The sequence below is a fragment of the Rissa tridactyla genome, chromosome Z (genome assembly GCF_028500815.1).
Source record: "Rissa tridactyla isolate bRisTri1 chromosome Z, bRisTri1.patW.cur.20221130, whole genome shotgun sequence".
Taxonomy (NCBI): domain Eukaryota; kingdom Metazoa; phylum Chordata; class Aves; order Charadriiformes; family Laridae; genus Rissa; species Rissa tridactyla.
In genome coordinates, this window is record NC_071497.1 from 12,874,867 (window position 1) to 12,892,227 (window position 17,361).

The 17,361-nt window shown below is 38.2% G+C and overlaps 1 protein-coding gene across 1 annotated transcript in view; it reads left to right on the forward strand.

Moving 5' to 3' along the window:
- The first annotated feature begins 2,471 nt into the window (after window positions 1-2,471).
- The window catches only part of LOC128902672 (atrial natriuretic peptide receptor 2-like), a 38,727-nt gene continuing 23,837 nt past the window's right edge, over window positions 2,472-17,361 (forward strand). Inside the window, exons 1-7 of the mRNA XM_054186069.1 lie at window positions 2,472-2,625; window positions 5,773-5,869; window positions 8,576-8,708; window positions 11,096-11,219; window positions 13,100-13,204; window positions 13,768-13,870; window positions 15,406-15,551. Of these exons, the coding sequence (XP_054042044.1) occupies window positions 5,854-5,869; window positions 8,576-8,708; window positions 11,096-11,219; window positions 13,100-13,204; window positions 13,768-13,870; window positions 15,406-15,551 (627 nt within the window). The 5' untranslated portion in view covers window positions 2,472-2,625; window positions 5,773-5,853. The remainder of the gene's footprint in view (window positions 2,626-5,772; window positions 5,870-8,575; window positions 8,709-11,095; window positions 11,220-13,099; window positions 13,205-13,767; window positions 13,871-15,405; window positions 15,552-17,361) is intronic.

The following is a 17,361-nucleotide window of genomic DNA, read 5'->3' on the forward strand; positions in this document are numbered from 1 at the left end:
CCATTCTTTTAGCCCAAGGCCTCTTTCTTTGGACTTCTCTCAAACTTCCAGTGTTTGGGAGAGTGTGCAAGAGAGAGATACCACAAAGTTAAGAGATGGGGTGTGTGCCCTATGTAAGGTTAAGGAGCTTGCCTTTTGCTCTCTAGCATTTCACCAGACTCACACCTGTTGCTTGTTCAGCACTCCCAGCAAATGGAAGGCACTCAGTTCTTCTGAAGCTACTAGTCTACTACAAAACTTATGACAATGTTTGGTCTTTTAATTAAATTACCAAGACTTCTGGAGAAAATCGGGTGTTGTTTTTTAATCTTGCTAATCCAGGCCTCATCTGCAGTCTGAGTCTGACTGAACCACATAAACACATGTGTTACTTGAGAAAGAGTGAGCCTGCACCCGTAACAGATGAGAAAAGTCAAAGGGCAGGAGGGAAAAAACACTGGCCCAGTTAAAACTAATGCAGCAGAATAATAATAAAAAGAAAAAAGAGCAATTGTAACCAGATCAGATTTTCGATCCAATTGTCCAGTTTCTCTCAGAAGAAGCAGAAAGCTTGGAGGACCGGCACCACAGGGAGAGCAAAAAAGAAGCCCATGCTGGAACGCCTCTTTTGACACATGTACTTGTTTGTGTTAATGTGGAATTACAGAACAAGATGAACACCCTTTGTCTGTGGGGCTGCATTACGTAGGATGTCAAACCACTTTCTGCAGGCTAAAAATGCGTAAAGAAATGGTTATGGTGACCCAGTGGAGGTATGATCACTTGCTGGGCTGTGGCAAGGTGGCCATATGTCAGAGCCCTGGTAATTTCTTGCGGATGTCCAGCACATCACTCTGCTGTTAGGAAGGGGATGGGTAGAAGCCACCAACTGCTGCCACCAAACCCCCAGGTGAGAACCTGACATCAGGCGGGTTCTCTGCATCACTCCTCCCAAGTACCTAATTTGTGGCAACTTGTGCATCGAGAGGAGGCAATCCTCTACCGAGGCTGCGCACCGGAGAAGGTCTGGCTGCCGTTGTTCTGCGATGAAACCACTAGAGGGAAGTGTCAGAGTGCTCTGGCCATGCCTGCGCACCACCTCGGCAAACACGGTGAGAATCACAAGCTTTGCTGGTCCGTTAAAGAATCATAGAATCATTTAGGTTGGAAAAGACCTTTAAGATCATTGTTATAATCCCAGTAAGAAAGAGACTCAGACTCTGTGCCATTGAAAATGCTTTTTATTAGACCTCACACTATAAAATGAGAATAGGATAGATAATCTTACATCCTTTTGATACTAGGAGCCCAGAGCGGTGTAGCATTGAGCAGGATGCCAACCCACGTACAGGATGAACATATTCTGCATAGTGGAGTTTTGTATTTCAAGAACTTAAGTTTTAACTACTAATTTCACAAATGACAACACAATTCTGATAAATGGTATCTTTGGAATGCCATCATTTTAAATTTCAAATGAGCCCAGGTAGTGATTTTACTTTAGATTGGTTTTTTTTGTTGTTGAAAATAAGTGTCTTGATAGAAAATTTAATCTAATTAAAAATGAATTAGTTTAAACATCTCTATCTGAACTTCAGCTTGTTAGTAAGACAAGAATTACCCGGAAAGTTTGAATGCCAGAATAAATAAATATTTTCAAGGACATTTGAAGCTTTCATCACAGTAATTTTTTTTTTTTCAGTATATTGCTGGAAATTGCTTTCCCATAATACTTGAAACCACATAATTAGCAAGTTTTATTCAGCAATATTTTAACCATTGTTATTATTTTCTACAAATATTGCATATGTGTATTTTAGTTATAAGATTATTATAAAAACATTAATAAAACTGCATGTTTTTACCAACATGTATGATGATATTACTTTGAAATATCTTTAGTTTCCCTCTTTGGTAGTAGAAGTTGTTATTGAGTTAACAAATGGAACGGAAACCATGTAGCTTGAGGGACCATCTGAGCACAGCCAACACAACAGAAATAAATCTGCAAACATAAAGGTATTTGATAAACTTCATTTCAGTCAGTAGACATTACCTTTTTTTTTTTTTCAGGTTAAGAGATACTTCTAAGAGAAGAAGCCAAAAAACTGTGTTATTGCACTAAACCAGTCAAGTGGAAGTAGGCAGAATTCAGTTAATCTGTGCTGACTGAGTCTGACTGTGTTAATAAACTCATTCATAGTACGATGCACTGTTAAGATGTTAATGCAAATTATGTGACTGCATATAACTTACAAACAGAAAAAGAAGCAAACATAAAGCAAAGATTGTTAGGTTCGAGATGACCATGTCACTTTATTCAAATCTGTTTCTGGTTTCCTTTATATACAGAGAATTACAGATAGACCTGAAGAATGTATTACTAAGATGTTAATCCTTTCTTTTTACCACGGTTCATAAATTTATATTGCTAAATACTCCTCACTGGTTTTCTTTTTAAAATTTCCAGCACTGGAATGAAGAGGTGGTAATGTGCTTCTCAAATAGCTGGGGTAGATTGTTAAATCAGATAATCACCAACCATTCCAATCCACCCATCTTTAATTCAGGATTCCGAGACCAGCTTCATGTACATGGCCACTCTCCAGGAATTCTGAACTTGGTGATAGACAAGTAGCTATAAAGGTAATGTATGATCTTTACAGTCTTTGAATCATGATATTAATGTCATGTGAGTATTTGACAGTCCTATTAAAGAAAATAGGATCAGCCTGGTAATCTTTTGGCTGCTGTAGGGTCTAACAAGTTGTAATCCTTAGCTTCCCTGCCAGCAAATTCCTCATTAAGCACAAGATATCCTAAACCAAATCACCAGTAAAACTTCTCCAAGATGGTAATATATGTAGAGTTCTTTTAAGCAGATAATTCAAGCCAAAAAAAAGGCATTGTTTTTTCTTTTTCTTGCATGTAGCCAAACTGAAATACTCTAAAGGCTTCCATATATTGAAACCTATGATTTGGGTGAAATGGTCGTAGTGAAGCACAGGAAGACACAACACAAATGAGGTTTAGGATTTCACTACAAACATAAAATTCCAACCCAAAATGTTTGTATTAGTTTATACAAACATCTCTCTTATGAATGAATCCAAAGAGATTTTTTAATTGATCTACAACCCCTTTCAAGATGAACTGGGCACACATTACATTTTTTCATGCAATTTTGATGCAATAAATAGTGAAGTCCAAGCATTTTGACTGAGATTAGTAATGTCAGTTTGGGCTGAGAGCCAGAAGTCCAGAGAAAACACATGGAAATACTCAGGAGAGCTGAATCACAACTGAAGTTCTGTGTTGGCAATGACTTCAGAGAACAGAAATAGTCATGGATACATCTATGTCTTTATCACACCAGCATAGCTAGGCAGAGGTCTTTTTCACGTGTGTTGTAGCAGGACACTTCTCAGGTACAAGTTGTCCTATGCCTCCAGGGACTGAGAAATTGAAGTTACTGGGTCTAATACAATTCAGGTTAGAAGGGACCTCAGGATATCACCTAGTCCAGCCTCTAATCTTACAGTTTATAGGTGGCCTTTTCTTCCCCTAGACAGGGTGCTGCACCTGGGGAGGAATAACCCCATGCACCAGGACAGGTTGGGGGCTGACCTGCTGGAGAACAGCTCAGTGGAAAGAGACCTGGGAGTCCTGGTGGACAACAGGATGACCATGAGCCAGCAATGTGCCCTCGTGGCCAAGAAGGCCAATGGCATCCTGGGGTGCATCAAGAAGAGTGTGGCCAGCAGGTGGAGGGAGGTCATCCTCCCCCTCTACTCTGCCCTGGTGAGGCCACATCTGGAGTACTGTGTCCAGTTCTGGGCTCCCCGGTTCAAGAAGGACAGGGAACTGCTGGAGAGGGTACAGCAAAGGGCTACCAAGATGATTAGGGGACCAGAACACCTCTCTTAGGAAGAAAGGCTGAGGGACTTGGGTCTTTTCAGTCTGGAAAAAAGACAGCTGAGGGGGGATCTTATCAATGCTTATGAATACTTAAAGGATGGGTGTCAGGAGGATGGGGCCAGGATCTTTTCAGTGGTGCCCGGGGACAGGACAAGAGGTAATGGGCACAAACTTGAGCACAGGAAGTTCCACCTAAACATGAGGAGGAACTTCTTCACTTTGAGGGTGGCAGAGCCCTGGCACAGGCTGCCCAGAGAGGTGTGGAGTCTCTGTCTCTGGAGACATTCAAAACCCGCCTGGACGCGTTCCCATGCAACCTGCTCTGGGTGACCCTGCTCTGGCAGGAGGTTGGGCTAGATGATCTCCAGAGGTCCCTTCCAACCCCTACCATCCTGTGATTCTGTGACTTTATACACCTCCTCCCCCAGGCCCAGCTATGTCTCCATGTTTATTTCCACCACATTGATTCATCTGCCTAAGGGCCATATACTGCCCAAATTGGACAAGGTGGTGAAATATAATCCTCCCATTGCTTTTCCAGCTTAGAGCTGACAGGGACACAAAATGCATTGGTCTGAGAGTGGGGCTGCCCCTAACATCAGTGGTGGTTTTTCAGAGAGGTTCAGCAGACATGCAGAGGGGTGTTTCTACCCTGCACCAAGAAGCAGCAGCGTAGGGGAGATGAGGGAAGGAGGAGGCAGAACAGCTGCAGCAGCTGGAGATGCCAGGATCAGTTTGCCTAGCAACCCCCCTTCTTAGGCAAGGGCATCAAATTCAGTAACAATAGCAACATCAGAAGCAGCCCTGACACTTGGTGAGCTGGGTGCATGGTAGTGAGCATGAGAGCTGACAAAACATCAGCCTTAGGGCTCCGAAGCCTTCTCAGTTCATTGGTAGGTAAACTACATAGATCCGCTTGCCAGAATTTATTCCTGTGGTCTGTGCATACGGAAAGAACTGTATATGGCTTATTGCAGTGAGACAGCTATTTATACCGGGCAATTGTTGAATGTTATTTTAGGGATGTGGAAAACAAGAGTAAAGGAAGGATATAATGGAAAAATCAGTTATATAATTCTGTCTTATTCCATGAATATTGTGATAAGTAATTGTATAAACCAGTAGATTATTATCTTCCAATAATATATAGAAAAATAATAGCAGATTATATGAATACAAACTATTATCTTTTGCTAAAAGTGTAATAAGATCAGGGTGCATTATCATAACATATTCTGTTCTGTTTATATATACCCTACAGTGCTTATTTTATTACATGATTAATATATCTATTATAATGTATAATATATATACAACTATAGTGTATATTCTGCTCCTGTTGCAACTCAATCTGCATGTTATTACTATGCTGTATTCTACATGTAATAGGCTTATGCAATCTTAGTAATATCTATTTTAATGTGTCTATAATGAACAGTTGTATTGTGTTATTAAATGTATAACAAAAAATGACTCATTCAAAGAGTTTAGGTGTAAAAGATTAACAGAAACTGAGTAGTTTGGAGCGGGGGGGACATTTCAAAAGCAAAAACTCTCTTTGAATCCAATGTCCCTTTGTGTATGATCTTAGAACCACCCGCTCTTTCTAGAGAAAACCTTCCGCAAGAGAAGGATTAGTTGTCCCCTCATTGTTTCATGGTTAATTTCTGGACAGATCACAACAATATACTGATCGTGTTTGCATACCCCTAGAAAGCTAACGTTTTTTGCTCTAGGAGGTGAAAAGAGCGAAATATGCCAGGCTATGTGTCTGCATTTGGTTTGCTTTCTTTAGAAGAAATATAAACTTTGGAGATGGAACTCCCGTGTTCCGTCTCTTTTTCGGAGTCTATTCATATGCTTTTTTTCTGGCAGGTGATATTAGTGGAGGGGTGGCATGATTTAGATAACAAAGACTATGACTGTTGGCCCCTGGAAAAACCAGATGAGTATAACATGCTGGACTGTGGAGGTGAGTGAGTCCTCAACTTGCTAAAGAAAGATCATCTCTTGCTTGGGGAATGGTTGAAAACCCAAAATTGAAGTACTCAGAATACTACCTAACTCATGACGAATCTTATGCATGATGGAAAGCATCTGAATCAGTGACAACTCTCTTTCTAGAGAAGTGAAAGAAAATAACAAAAAGATACTTCAGAGGAATTATTTGTCCAATAGTCATTGGTTCTAAAAGAAAAAGTAATAGCAACAGCTGAATCCCTTCCCCCAGAAAGAAACTGAAAACATTTTATTTCTCATTAGAAAACCAAATGCAACTTAATCCAAACAAAACAGGCAGACAGCTCTGCATTGCAGCAAATTCTGTTGAGTCATTGCTGAAATTTTGTAGTATCAGTTCAAAAGTTGACTGTGTTTAAGCCCTCCATCCGGTAAGCAAAATCAGTGATTCTACATGTCATGCTTTTCCATCTTGCTCAAAACATGTTCCATGAGTACTTACAAAAAATCTGAGATCTTTAACCGCTTATTCCAGTCAGTTTTGCAAATGAATTTACATGATAAGATAATAAAAAATAGAATAATTTTTTTATGTTGGAAATTGATTGATTGAGATTGAAAAATAATTAAAGAGTAACTGAAATATGAGAAATTTAATTTAAATACAAGAAAAATCTTTTATACTGTAAGGGTGATCAAACAGTAGAACAGGTTGCCCGGAAGGGTTGTGGCTTTTCCATCCATGGAGGTTTTCAAAACCGAACTAGACAAAATCTAGAGCAACCTGCTTGACCTTGCCTTGAGCAACACAGGATTGGACCAAAAGATTTCCAGAGGTGCCTTCCAATTTCAATTATTCTGTGATTTTGTGACTCTATAACTGATAAATAACTGCTGTAAAGGAACACTTTTGTTCATGTTGTAGAAGATAAGACCAGAGACAGTGTGTTTCAGTAAGTTTTTTTATAAAAAAACAAGAACGCCTGGGAAACTAATATTGATGAAACACTCCAGAAAGTATACTGCTGGGTCACACTCTGAACTCAGTATTACAGTTAAGCATTTTCCAAAGAGTTCTGTCGGAACAGTGAAATTCAAAGACTATCTAGATTATTGTCAACTAAGACTTTTATCCCTGTATGAATTTACGATTGCTTTAAAACAACTATTCATCAAAACAGATGACTTGTTTGGAGTTCTTCTTACTAATAATCAAAGCGTGAACTGAGTACAAAGGAAACTAGTATGTATAGGTTGCATAGTTAATATATACCCTTTACAAACAGTTTTAGAATAAACTCCAAGCTCTATCCTGCCTTTATTTGTAGTTCTTCCTTGCCATCCTCTGGGCGTTGCTAAGAGCAAAGCAATAGGCATATACTGTAGCCTCATTGCTGTGGATTTAATACAAGATCTTCAAAGCATTTAGATGTGGGAGTATCTATCATTGAAAGAAGAGTTTCGTTTATCTTTGTGAGTGAGACCTTTAGAAGCAAGTAGAAAGTAATTTAACTGAAATTCATTCTGACCTTTTGCCTTCATTCTCTCATATGCTCTGAAGCTCAGCTCTCTCTTACCTTTTAGTGCAAATCACACTACCTTTCTTTGTAAATCTTTGTGTTGTAGTTTCTCTCATAGTGTTAGCATTTATAATGAGTGTTTACTTTTCAAGGGAGATGTGAAAGCAAGAGGTTATTTTAAATTTGCTTCTTTGTATTTGAAAGGGAATTATGTTTAGGGAAAAAAACAGCAGCTTCACTAACAGTGCAATTGAAGAGGACACTTGTAAAAACAACTCCAGAGTAATATAAGAGATTTTAATTGAACAACAACAAAAAAAATGAGAACCTCTTGAAAGGCAGGTTTACCCATCCTCTGCAGAAGGAATTTAAAATTTCCTTACAAACTGGGAGCTACACACTTTGATGATGTAAATAATTCGATGTGGTGTGAATTAAAACCTTCACCCAAAAATATGGAGAATTGTAGGTGAATGGAGTGGGAAGATTTTGAAAGTGTTATTTGAGAATATGGATTAAAAACTTCTCCTACCTCTTACAGCACTTCATTCCCAATCTCAGAGCAGGTAACAAGGTGTTCTAGATACAAAAGAGATGACTGGGATAAATTATCTTTCCCAGTAAGAGTGTGGAAATGGAAAATAACACATGTCTGAGTAGCGTTCCTTCCACTGTCCTCTGTTCTAGATTTACAAAATGAGAATCTTTATTCTCATTTATAAAATGAGAATGCTTTCTTAAATATATATCATTATTTTTATATATAATGTATGTCTCATGAGGGTAAGGGTTTTACCTGAATTTGATGTGTGCTAGAGTTGTCTGTTCTTCCATAATCAGGTGCACCTCAGTGAAAGCCAAGAATGAAGAGCAATGTATATTGCGTGATCAAAGAGGAAAGCAAATGCATCAGGACAAGCAGCACTGCATTATACTGGGAGTTTAGTTTAGATAAGATGACCAGATTTTTTTTCATATTTCTCTGATGGCTTGATCTTTTCTAAGTGTGTCAGAATTGTTCAATTAATGGGCATTTGTGTATGCCTATACAGCCACTAAAATGGATGACTGGTTTGAGCTCATAAAAAGCAATAGGAACAATAGATGAAAATCACTATAGAGAAAGTTTTACATTTTTATACATCTGTAAAGTAGAAAAGTATAGCATATATGTTGACCCATGATTGTCTTGTTTCTAGGCCTGGAGATGGCATGGGTACAAAGGCCTCCAGAAAAGGCTGTGAGTGGGGAATTCTTCAATGTGACCTATGCGGTCTTTGCTTCAGATGGCTTTTATCAATACGCAGTGCAAAATGGAATCCTTTCTCACAGGTATTACCTCCTATAAAAATGCTTTCATGGTAATGAGTATGTGGGGATTCTGTGTGTACGTTTTCAGTAACATAACTGGAACATATACTCTGGGGCTCCTTGCTAATTCCTTGTGTCTCCTGATGTCTCTTATAGCTCTGTTTGCCCTAGTATTTTCCCCTCCGCAATGGCTTTGCCCTCAGAGCAGCCATCATGGCTTGCTTGCCCATGTGGTCAAGGATAAGGCATGTCATTCTGTATCTGCATTACTGTCGCATTGCAACTCAGAACATCACTTCTTGCCTTCTCTGCACAAGGAATTTACAAATGAAGTTTAAGCACGAGTCCCCGACTAGCTGTGTCCTATACTCATTTTAATCGTAAGTGTGTTTGAAGCATATAGCATGGATATGAAAAAGAGGCTGGCCCAACCCTGAATCCACTGAATTATATTATGAACATTTGATTTCTATGGGATTGAAATAAGTCCAAAAGCTTATATATCAGCTCAGAGACTGTATTGGTATCTGCAGGCAACAGAGGTTAAATACAGAATGTTTATGTATCACTAAAAGGCTAATACACCCTAATTTTGCACTTTTGTCTGTACATAACAGTTCTACATCCATATACAGCAATGTCTGGGACAGAGGCTGCAGCTGTGTTTCCACACTTTCTGTGCTGTACTTCGTTGGTGTAAGCGATGTTTATGGAAAAACCCACATTTTTCCCTTCCACTCTGAGTTTTCACATTGCAAAGTTCAGACTGTAAAAGCTGTTATCCAGAGAGGATTTTTTCATATTGAAAGATGACTTATAATCCATTTGCAGTAGCAAAAAGTTGATATTATATTTTGATCATCTGTGTGTTATGGTTTCACAGTTTTGTAACATTTGTTTATCACATTTTCTGAAATTTACAGCTAGTAATAGTTCCAAGAACTTAATCATAAAGCAGTTTTTTTCACTTCTTGGAAATGAATCTGTTTTTCTAGTCTTTCCAGGGAGACCCAGTCTCTTAACTCAGTAAGGAATTTGTAAAATTCTACTCTGTGTAAATATACATATTTTGCATATAGAGACAGGTGGCAAATATTTAGAAAGAGATAGATCTATGCTGCAGTTTTTCAAAAGGATTAAACTTGCACCTCATTTGAACTAAAAGACTCTCTGGTTGGCTCTTAAGCTCCCAGTGGCTGACCCAAATACAGCTGATGCTGGCAGGTTAGCGCACGGGCATCAGCATAATTGGGTGAAGCCACGATGAAGCTATTAAATGAAAAGTACAGAATACAGGATAAATTTTACAAAGCAGCCATAAAGATAAACATGTAATGGAATTAGGCACCAACTTGCTTAAGTATTTTTTTTAACTGCAAGATTGGGCTCAAAGGCCAATAGATTTTAATATTTTATCTGTTTAGAAGTCTTGGGGATTGACAAATTTACTTATCTTAGGTTTCAAGTATGTCCATACCTTTGTAATTCTGGCCGTGAATACAATCTATGTCAACCTGATCCACTATGTGTTTATTTCTTATAGTACAGTCTTTTGTCTAAAATCTACTCATTGCTGGCTAGTTTTTCAATCATTAAAAACAAACTGAAAATGAAATACTGGTGTTGTGGCATTGCTTTGAATACAGAGATCCATCACAAGTGCATAATATTTAAACTAAACCCTACAACTAAGTCTGGCTATAACTATTGAGTAAGCTGTGTTTGAGGAAAATGATTTTATTTTTAAGCCAAATCTGCTTATTAGGGTTATAACCAACTAAAAGTGTAACTGAGGAAACAGTGGGAAAAAGAGGTGCATCACACATTTCCAGGTAACTACATTCATCTTTCAGGGACGAACTTTCAAAAGGTCCACCTTGTTTTGCAGAACAGTCTGTTCATAACGTCTGCTTTTTGCTCTATATTTTTGATTTGGGGAATTGTATCTGATATTATTGCCCAATATTGTTATCTTCCTTGGTTGTTTGGGTTGTGGGGCAAAGCCTGTAGCTGAATGATATGTATGAATCACATGCATAGATGAAGGTATATAATTGAAAACACTGAGAATGAACGTAGCCAGGCACAGATATTTCTGATAGCAGAAGTAGAGTAATGGTATCTTCTTCTGTGTCAGGTGTAGTGGTGACAAGTATCCCATCTGGTCATAAAGTCAGTCCAGGGAGAGAGGTGGAGGCTGGTACCTACTGGCAGTAGACAATGGTCTGGTTTACAGCAGTCTTCATGGCTCTAGAAGCAAAACAAAAGAGAAAGAAATAGTGTAACAGTATTTATTTCACTGCGTATGTTTTTGCAGCTATTTTTTCCATGCAGGATAAAGAACAAGCTTTCATCTGCTAGTTGCAATTTTGGGGAATGAGGAATGAATATAAAGGTTTCTCTTCCAGCAATGCTACTGCTGCAAAGCAATTCTGTGAGGAGCATGAGTGCCCTGCCAGCTGGAAAAATGCAAATGGGGAGAACTGCTGTGTCTACCATGCCAACATTCACTCCTGTCCTTTGGCCTTCATGGTTAGTGTAACAGTGAGCATCATGTGCTCTGTTCTTGCTACTGAATGAGACATCATTGTAATAACCATGTTCAGGTTTATGAAATCTCTCTGTGATTACAATTAGACCAAATCTATAGTTCACTAAAACCACTGTGGGGGTGTCTGTCAGTTTTAGAATTTTTTATACTGGATGCTGAGGCTGCAAAGCAAATGGCTGGATTTTTGGACAAGGCAGTATTCAGAATCTCTCATCATGTTTAGCAGGGCCGGTTTTATCTCTTTGTGATTACTTGACTCAGATGTCTCTACAGTCAATAGGGAAAGAAAAACAAGATTATTTCATTCTAAAGCAAGCAGGGCGAATTTTCCTGAGATGTCCTGAGATGGAATGATTTTTCTGTATTAGATCAGAGCAAAAAAAAATGAATCCAAATACAAGATAACAAAATTTGTTCATGCAGTGTAAGCAGGATGCATTCTTAACTTATCTGCTTCACTTATTGTAAGAGTCTGTTCCTCTTTGAATTAGTTTTTTAAGTTCTGACTCTAACAATACACTTTGGGACATATTTTTGAGAGGTTTTGGTTAGGTTTTTTTTTTTTCTTTTTCTATCTGTAAGGTAAACTTTACCCTGAATAACCTTCATGCAGTTGCCCAGTCTTTGTAGTTGATCTCCCTTCGGGCAGTCTGACACATTCTGCATGATCAAAGATGGTGTAATAGGAAACCTACTCTACACATCCTGTGGCTATTATTTCATGTACCCTTCTGTGTGAAGGCTTTATGTCTCCACAAGAGCTCTAGTTTACTTCTTGGCAGTCTCTGTTTAAGGAGCTGTCTTACTAATGACTCCCTGGGGGCCTTAGCTGATACCAGGACTTTGGCTTAAAAGAGGAATCCTTGCTGGAACCATCACATCAAAATGCTTTTCTAGAACCGTAGTAATGAACTTCAACGTCCCACCACTGTGGTGACCTCTCCATTATTTCTTATTTTCACAATTAGTTCTGCTTGGAATTAAGGTGTGAAAAAGGTGAAAGCATGTAGCCAATGTGCATCATCTGGCTTCCTAGTAATACTGTAAATATTTCAGTTCCTACTTAGAAGAAGTCTAAAGAGGTTGGCTGTCGTACAGCAAGAAGGCCATGAGTATCATTGCATAGGATTGAACACACACTCTTCAATGCAAGCTTTTTCCATTAATCAGGAGGAGGTTTTGTTGTATTTTGTTTTGTTTTGTTTCAGTGTCATGGCTTTTAAAATATTTTATCTTGGTTAACATGAACTCTATTTCTTTTAATTTAGTCTATGTCTTAACAGTGCATCAAAAGAAGTGCCTGAAGAAATACCTGGAGTTAGGAGACAGACTTAATCCTTTCAAACAATCAAAAAAAAATGCAAGATCTCCTAATGGCCAAAACAGTCCTCTATGGTTGCAATTGCTGGGAAATTTACATCTTAACAGCTTTACTGAGAAATGCTCTGCAGACAGGCACAGAAGAGATGCCTTCCTTCCTGATTAAGGAAAAAACAAACAGTTGCTATATCAAAAGTGAAACTGCAATAAACCCCCTTGAGTACATATTAAAGTGGGATATGATTCTGTTTCTGGTTCTAATCCAGCAAATCCTGAAAAAGTGTATTATCTTCATGGAATTACTGGCATTAAAATTTAGGACCACATTTTGGCTCAGTATAAGACAATTGCTTCTCGTATTTTGTCTTTTATGTTACATAGAACAGTGTTGCTTGTGCTTTGGTATTTTAATTGATTTTGTTATAAAATATAACTTTATTTTCTGTTAGAGAATACAAGTAATTTTAAGAAACTAAAAGAGGAGGAGTTAGGATTTTCACTGTGTTGTGGTTTACTGACATAACCAATATGTCTGATAAAGGGTAGAGGAGGAATATGTGGTCCATGGATCCCAGATGATGGCCAGATATTTACTCACACTTTGTCTACAGCTGGAAAAATGAGCCAGAGAAACTGGACTGCCAAGGTAAGGGATATTTTTACCTGGTTTCCTCTTTTCAAAGCTTGTACATGTTCCCCATCTAATTTGTTTCTCAGTGTTATGCCTGTAAGTGATACATATGAGTAATCTCAATTCCCAAATGACTTGACTTGGAAGTAACAGCTTTTCACACTGCTACTCCTTAGGCAGTTAGTAGAAGTAATGGGTATGGGAGGGAAGAAAATAGCCTCATCTGTCCATTTAAGGCCTACACTAACAATATATTGTGCTACTCATTGGACTGTGTTGTGGGTTAATATGGTCATTAGAGGGCTTCTACCTAACGTAACTAACAGGGAGGCTCATGGCAGAATGCATAGGCCTGCTTGGTGGAAGAACACACAGCAGGAGGGAAATCAGACCTAACTTCACACAAGAGTTGTCTATCTTCTGTATGTCTCCCCAGTGAAAGACACTTGTCCTTCCTGATTCTGAAAAAATGCATGTGTTCTTTCACAAGACACCACAACTGGACAATTGTTGTTATGATAGCCTGCTGTATGTAAGTGAAGTTTTAATGCTTGCTGCTTTGTTCATTCGTTTGGCAGGTTGTTTTAGTTCATGTGGGCGTGACTTCTCTCATTGCACACATCAGAGTTGGGAGAATGCAAGTTGCTCTAGAAGCAAAAACCACAGTCCTTCCTGCAGTAGGTATGACAAAAAAAGAAGATGTGAGGGAATTGCTTATTGATTGCGAAACTCAATGCTTTTATCATTCATCCATGGATACCAAGAGCAAAAGGGACTCATACCTTCCCCTTACTGTTGAAAAAAAAAAAAAAAAGTCTTCCTAAAATTCTTCTTTATGTAACACTGAACATCTGAAAAAGTGTTTGAGCTTCAGGCTGTGTATGAATCTAGAACAGTAGGATGCCACTCTGTCAAACTGCTAAAGTCAAATACCGTAACCAACAGCGTTAGGTACTTCAAGGCTTATCTGCAGTTGATAGGGATGTGAAAATATTGTTCCAGCTAGTGTGTTGTGAGGATCTGGACACTCTTCATCTGAAGAGGAGCAGACTAGCAATAAGCACGTTGGAAAGGTAGAAACCCATCTTGCTTCCCTTGTTCACATTAAAATTCAGTTGCTCCCAAATGCATCAGTCTTTTGTTCACTTTAGTGTAGCTGTATGCAGGGAAGCAGAAAAAATCATAACAATTCTCTTAGCAATGTAAAATTTAAAAAGTAGACTTTACTTAAGCACACAACCTGAAAAAAAAATATTGGGTAAATTACAACATTATCACAGTACACTTGTTAGATACTATTCTGGAAGTTTGAGGATTATTTCCCAATGTTATGAGGAAAAAAAAAAAAGACCAAAGCAGCTCCAATGTGGATGGAAGTATTTAGCTATAGAATTTGCTATTCATTTCAAGACAGCTATACCTGAGTTTTCTAGGAAACTTACAATTTATCAGAAAAGAAATTTTAAAAATGCAGCTCTACCCCTGAGGCAGAAAGTGACTTCTGCGATTATCCTGGTATTATACTGGAATGAAATGGACTGAGGCAGAATTAATACTGAGCGGTGGATTTTGTTTTATGGAGGCTTTTTTTTTTTTAAAAATATGTTACATAGTAACAGAATAATACCTTCAGCTTGTCTCAGAAGGCTGAAGTACAGCATGATAGTATTTTAGTCACAGAGGTAAAATTGAAACACCATTCAGCACATGGGAGAAGGAGTTTTGTCCTTTAGGGCTTTTGTTTTAAATCACATCTGATACTGCTGGTAATTTTCATAAGACCTTGGAGAAAAAGAAATCCTTGAAGTATGGTTTGCGAGGTTTCATTCTGCAGTACCCAGTGTCTTCTACTGTTGCTAAGGAAGGGTGACCAACTTCTGGGGATCTCAAGGGCTGGATGAAGCACAAAGAATACAAAAGACAATGCCTACCTTGAGGAATTTTAAGTCTTGGAAAAAAACAGATGGACAATGAGAAATGGAGTAGTGATGAATTGATTTATGCACAAAACAAGTCAAAGGCTCTGATGTCATTAACAATTTGATCTGACCAAAGTTATTCTGTATCACTTTAAAAATTCAGATTATTCTTTCAGCTGCCATCTCTGTATTCTTCATAATATATTCTCTCTGGTACTCTGAGGTTTCCCGGCTACGGAACCATGATGGATGAAACTGCCTTAAAATATTCTGATATGTGTTTCATTTTATATTCAGTCTGTGGAGATGGCCTTTGTGAGGAAGAAGAAGGCTGCTCTATCTGTCCGGCAGATTGTGGGGAATGCCCACTGTCTGCTGATGCTAGGATAGCAATTGCCTTACCAATATGTATAGTCTGCACTGGCTTCATTTTGACAGTCATGGTAAGTATACTGTCTCTCCTCGTCTATTTTCTTTCTCTTACTTCCATGATTTGGTTAGTTAGAGTGGAGCTCTCTCTTAGTAGTGGGGTAGATTTTCTTCTGCTTCCAGAACCTGTGTGCTATGGAAGAAGGCAGAAGGAAGAGGAACAACCTTTTGTGCTTCTTTATGAGGGAAGGTTCATTGGGCTAGGAATTTTTGTCCTGTAAGAGGGGGTGAAGAGGAATGGAACAGAGAGATCGATGGTGAAGGATGAAGAGGTATTTCACAACATGGGAACTAGGATGTGCCAGTACAGTAAGAGTACTTTTCACTCAGAATAAAACTCTGTTATGAAATTAACTGCTTGAAACCCTATGGGGGTCAGAAATATAAATTAATTAAAAAACAAATTAGGTGAATTCATAAAGGGATTAGCTCCACCAGAGACCATTAAATCTCAGAGTCCAAATACAATTTATAGTGGAAAACATTCAACTTGGGATATTCTCAAAAGAAATAATGAGAAGAGGATCCTCTTCTTTTTCTGTGTTTTTTGCTTTTTTATACACTCACTTTCTTAGTGTAACTGAACCAGCTTAGTTCAGCTCAAAGTAACTACTTTTGCATAATAGTTATCAATTATTATAACAGACTCATGAAGGAAAAACAAAAGGCAGTAAGGCAATTACAGTTTATTGCTTCACAGTGCTTCTGGGAAAGAGCACCTACATTCCTTATGTGTCTGCATCTTGAGAAAAAAAATTCTGAATTTTATAATAAGAATTTAGCAGGTGAATATGGCAGTTGTAGAATCATTATATTGACTGTGTAGGTAACAGATCATGTATTTGGGGTTTGGCCTATAAATCCTGTAAATTGATAGCCTCCTCTTTCCTCAGGGATTCCCCCTCTTTCCGTCTTGTACTGCATTTGCAGTGAGCATCTGAGGTAGGCAAGTGTGCTAAGATGCACTGGGTAGGAGATGAATGGTTGCCCACCAAGTAAGGTACTACAGCGGGCCTGAATCACAATTAGTTTTTTTCTCTATTCTGTGCCTCTCTGTGTGGCTTTGTGAGTCAGGAGGGGAAGCACTGTTGAAAACTATTTGGGCATTTATAATCCACAGAGCAGTTGTGTCAATGTGTTTATAGTGACTGTCCTGTAAAACCATATGATCTGATAGAAACGTGTAATTGGACAGATGAGAAGTTCAGACAGTTTTAAACAATTGGCATTTTAGAAAGAGCAATTGAGTTTCTTGGCCTTGCATAGGTTTATGTAAATGTCTTGTAGCAAAATTTACCAATTATTTCTGCTATCTTTCTATAGGTTTTTAGGTTTATTTTTTTCTTCTTGCATTTCTTTATCCTTATTCTTGCTAACTTCTGCAGTGGCGTCTTTTTGATTTAGATGATAAGTAAACAAGATACAAAAAAATCTTTTAATCCAATTCATTAATTAATATCATGTAAAAAGAACCATCTGGGAATCTAGTGCCTTCTTTAATCATTCAAGCAGAGGAGAGGATTCCTTTGATATTGGTGTCTGTAGCAAGCCTAGTGGTCACTTCTAGTTAATAAATCTTTGTTCAGTCATACCTTTGCAAGATAAATTTTGCGTGTCTTTTCTCAGAAATCTTTTGAAATAAATGTGATGACTTAATTTTGATTCAGTTAGCTCTCTACTTGTCATAAATTTCTACCAAAATATTGACACAATTTCCGCACCATGTTCCTTGTGTATTATCTGGGCCTTTGTTATCTGTTTCAATAAATGCCTAATTCCTAATATTAAAATCCACACTACAGAAAACGGTATAATGAGGGTAAA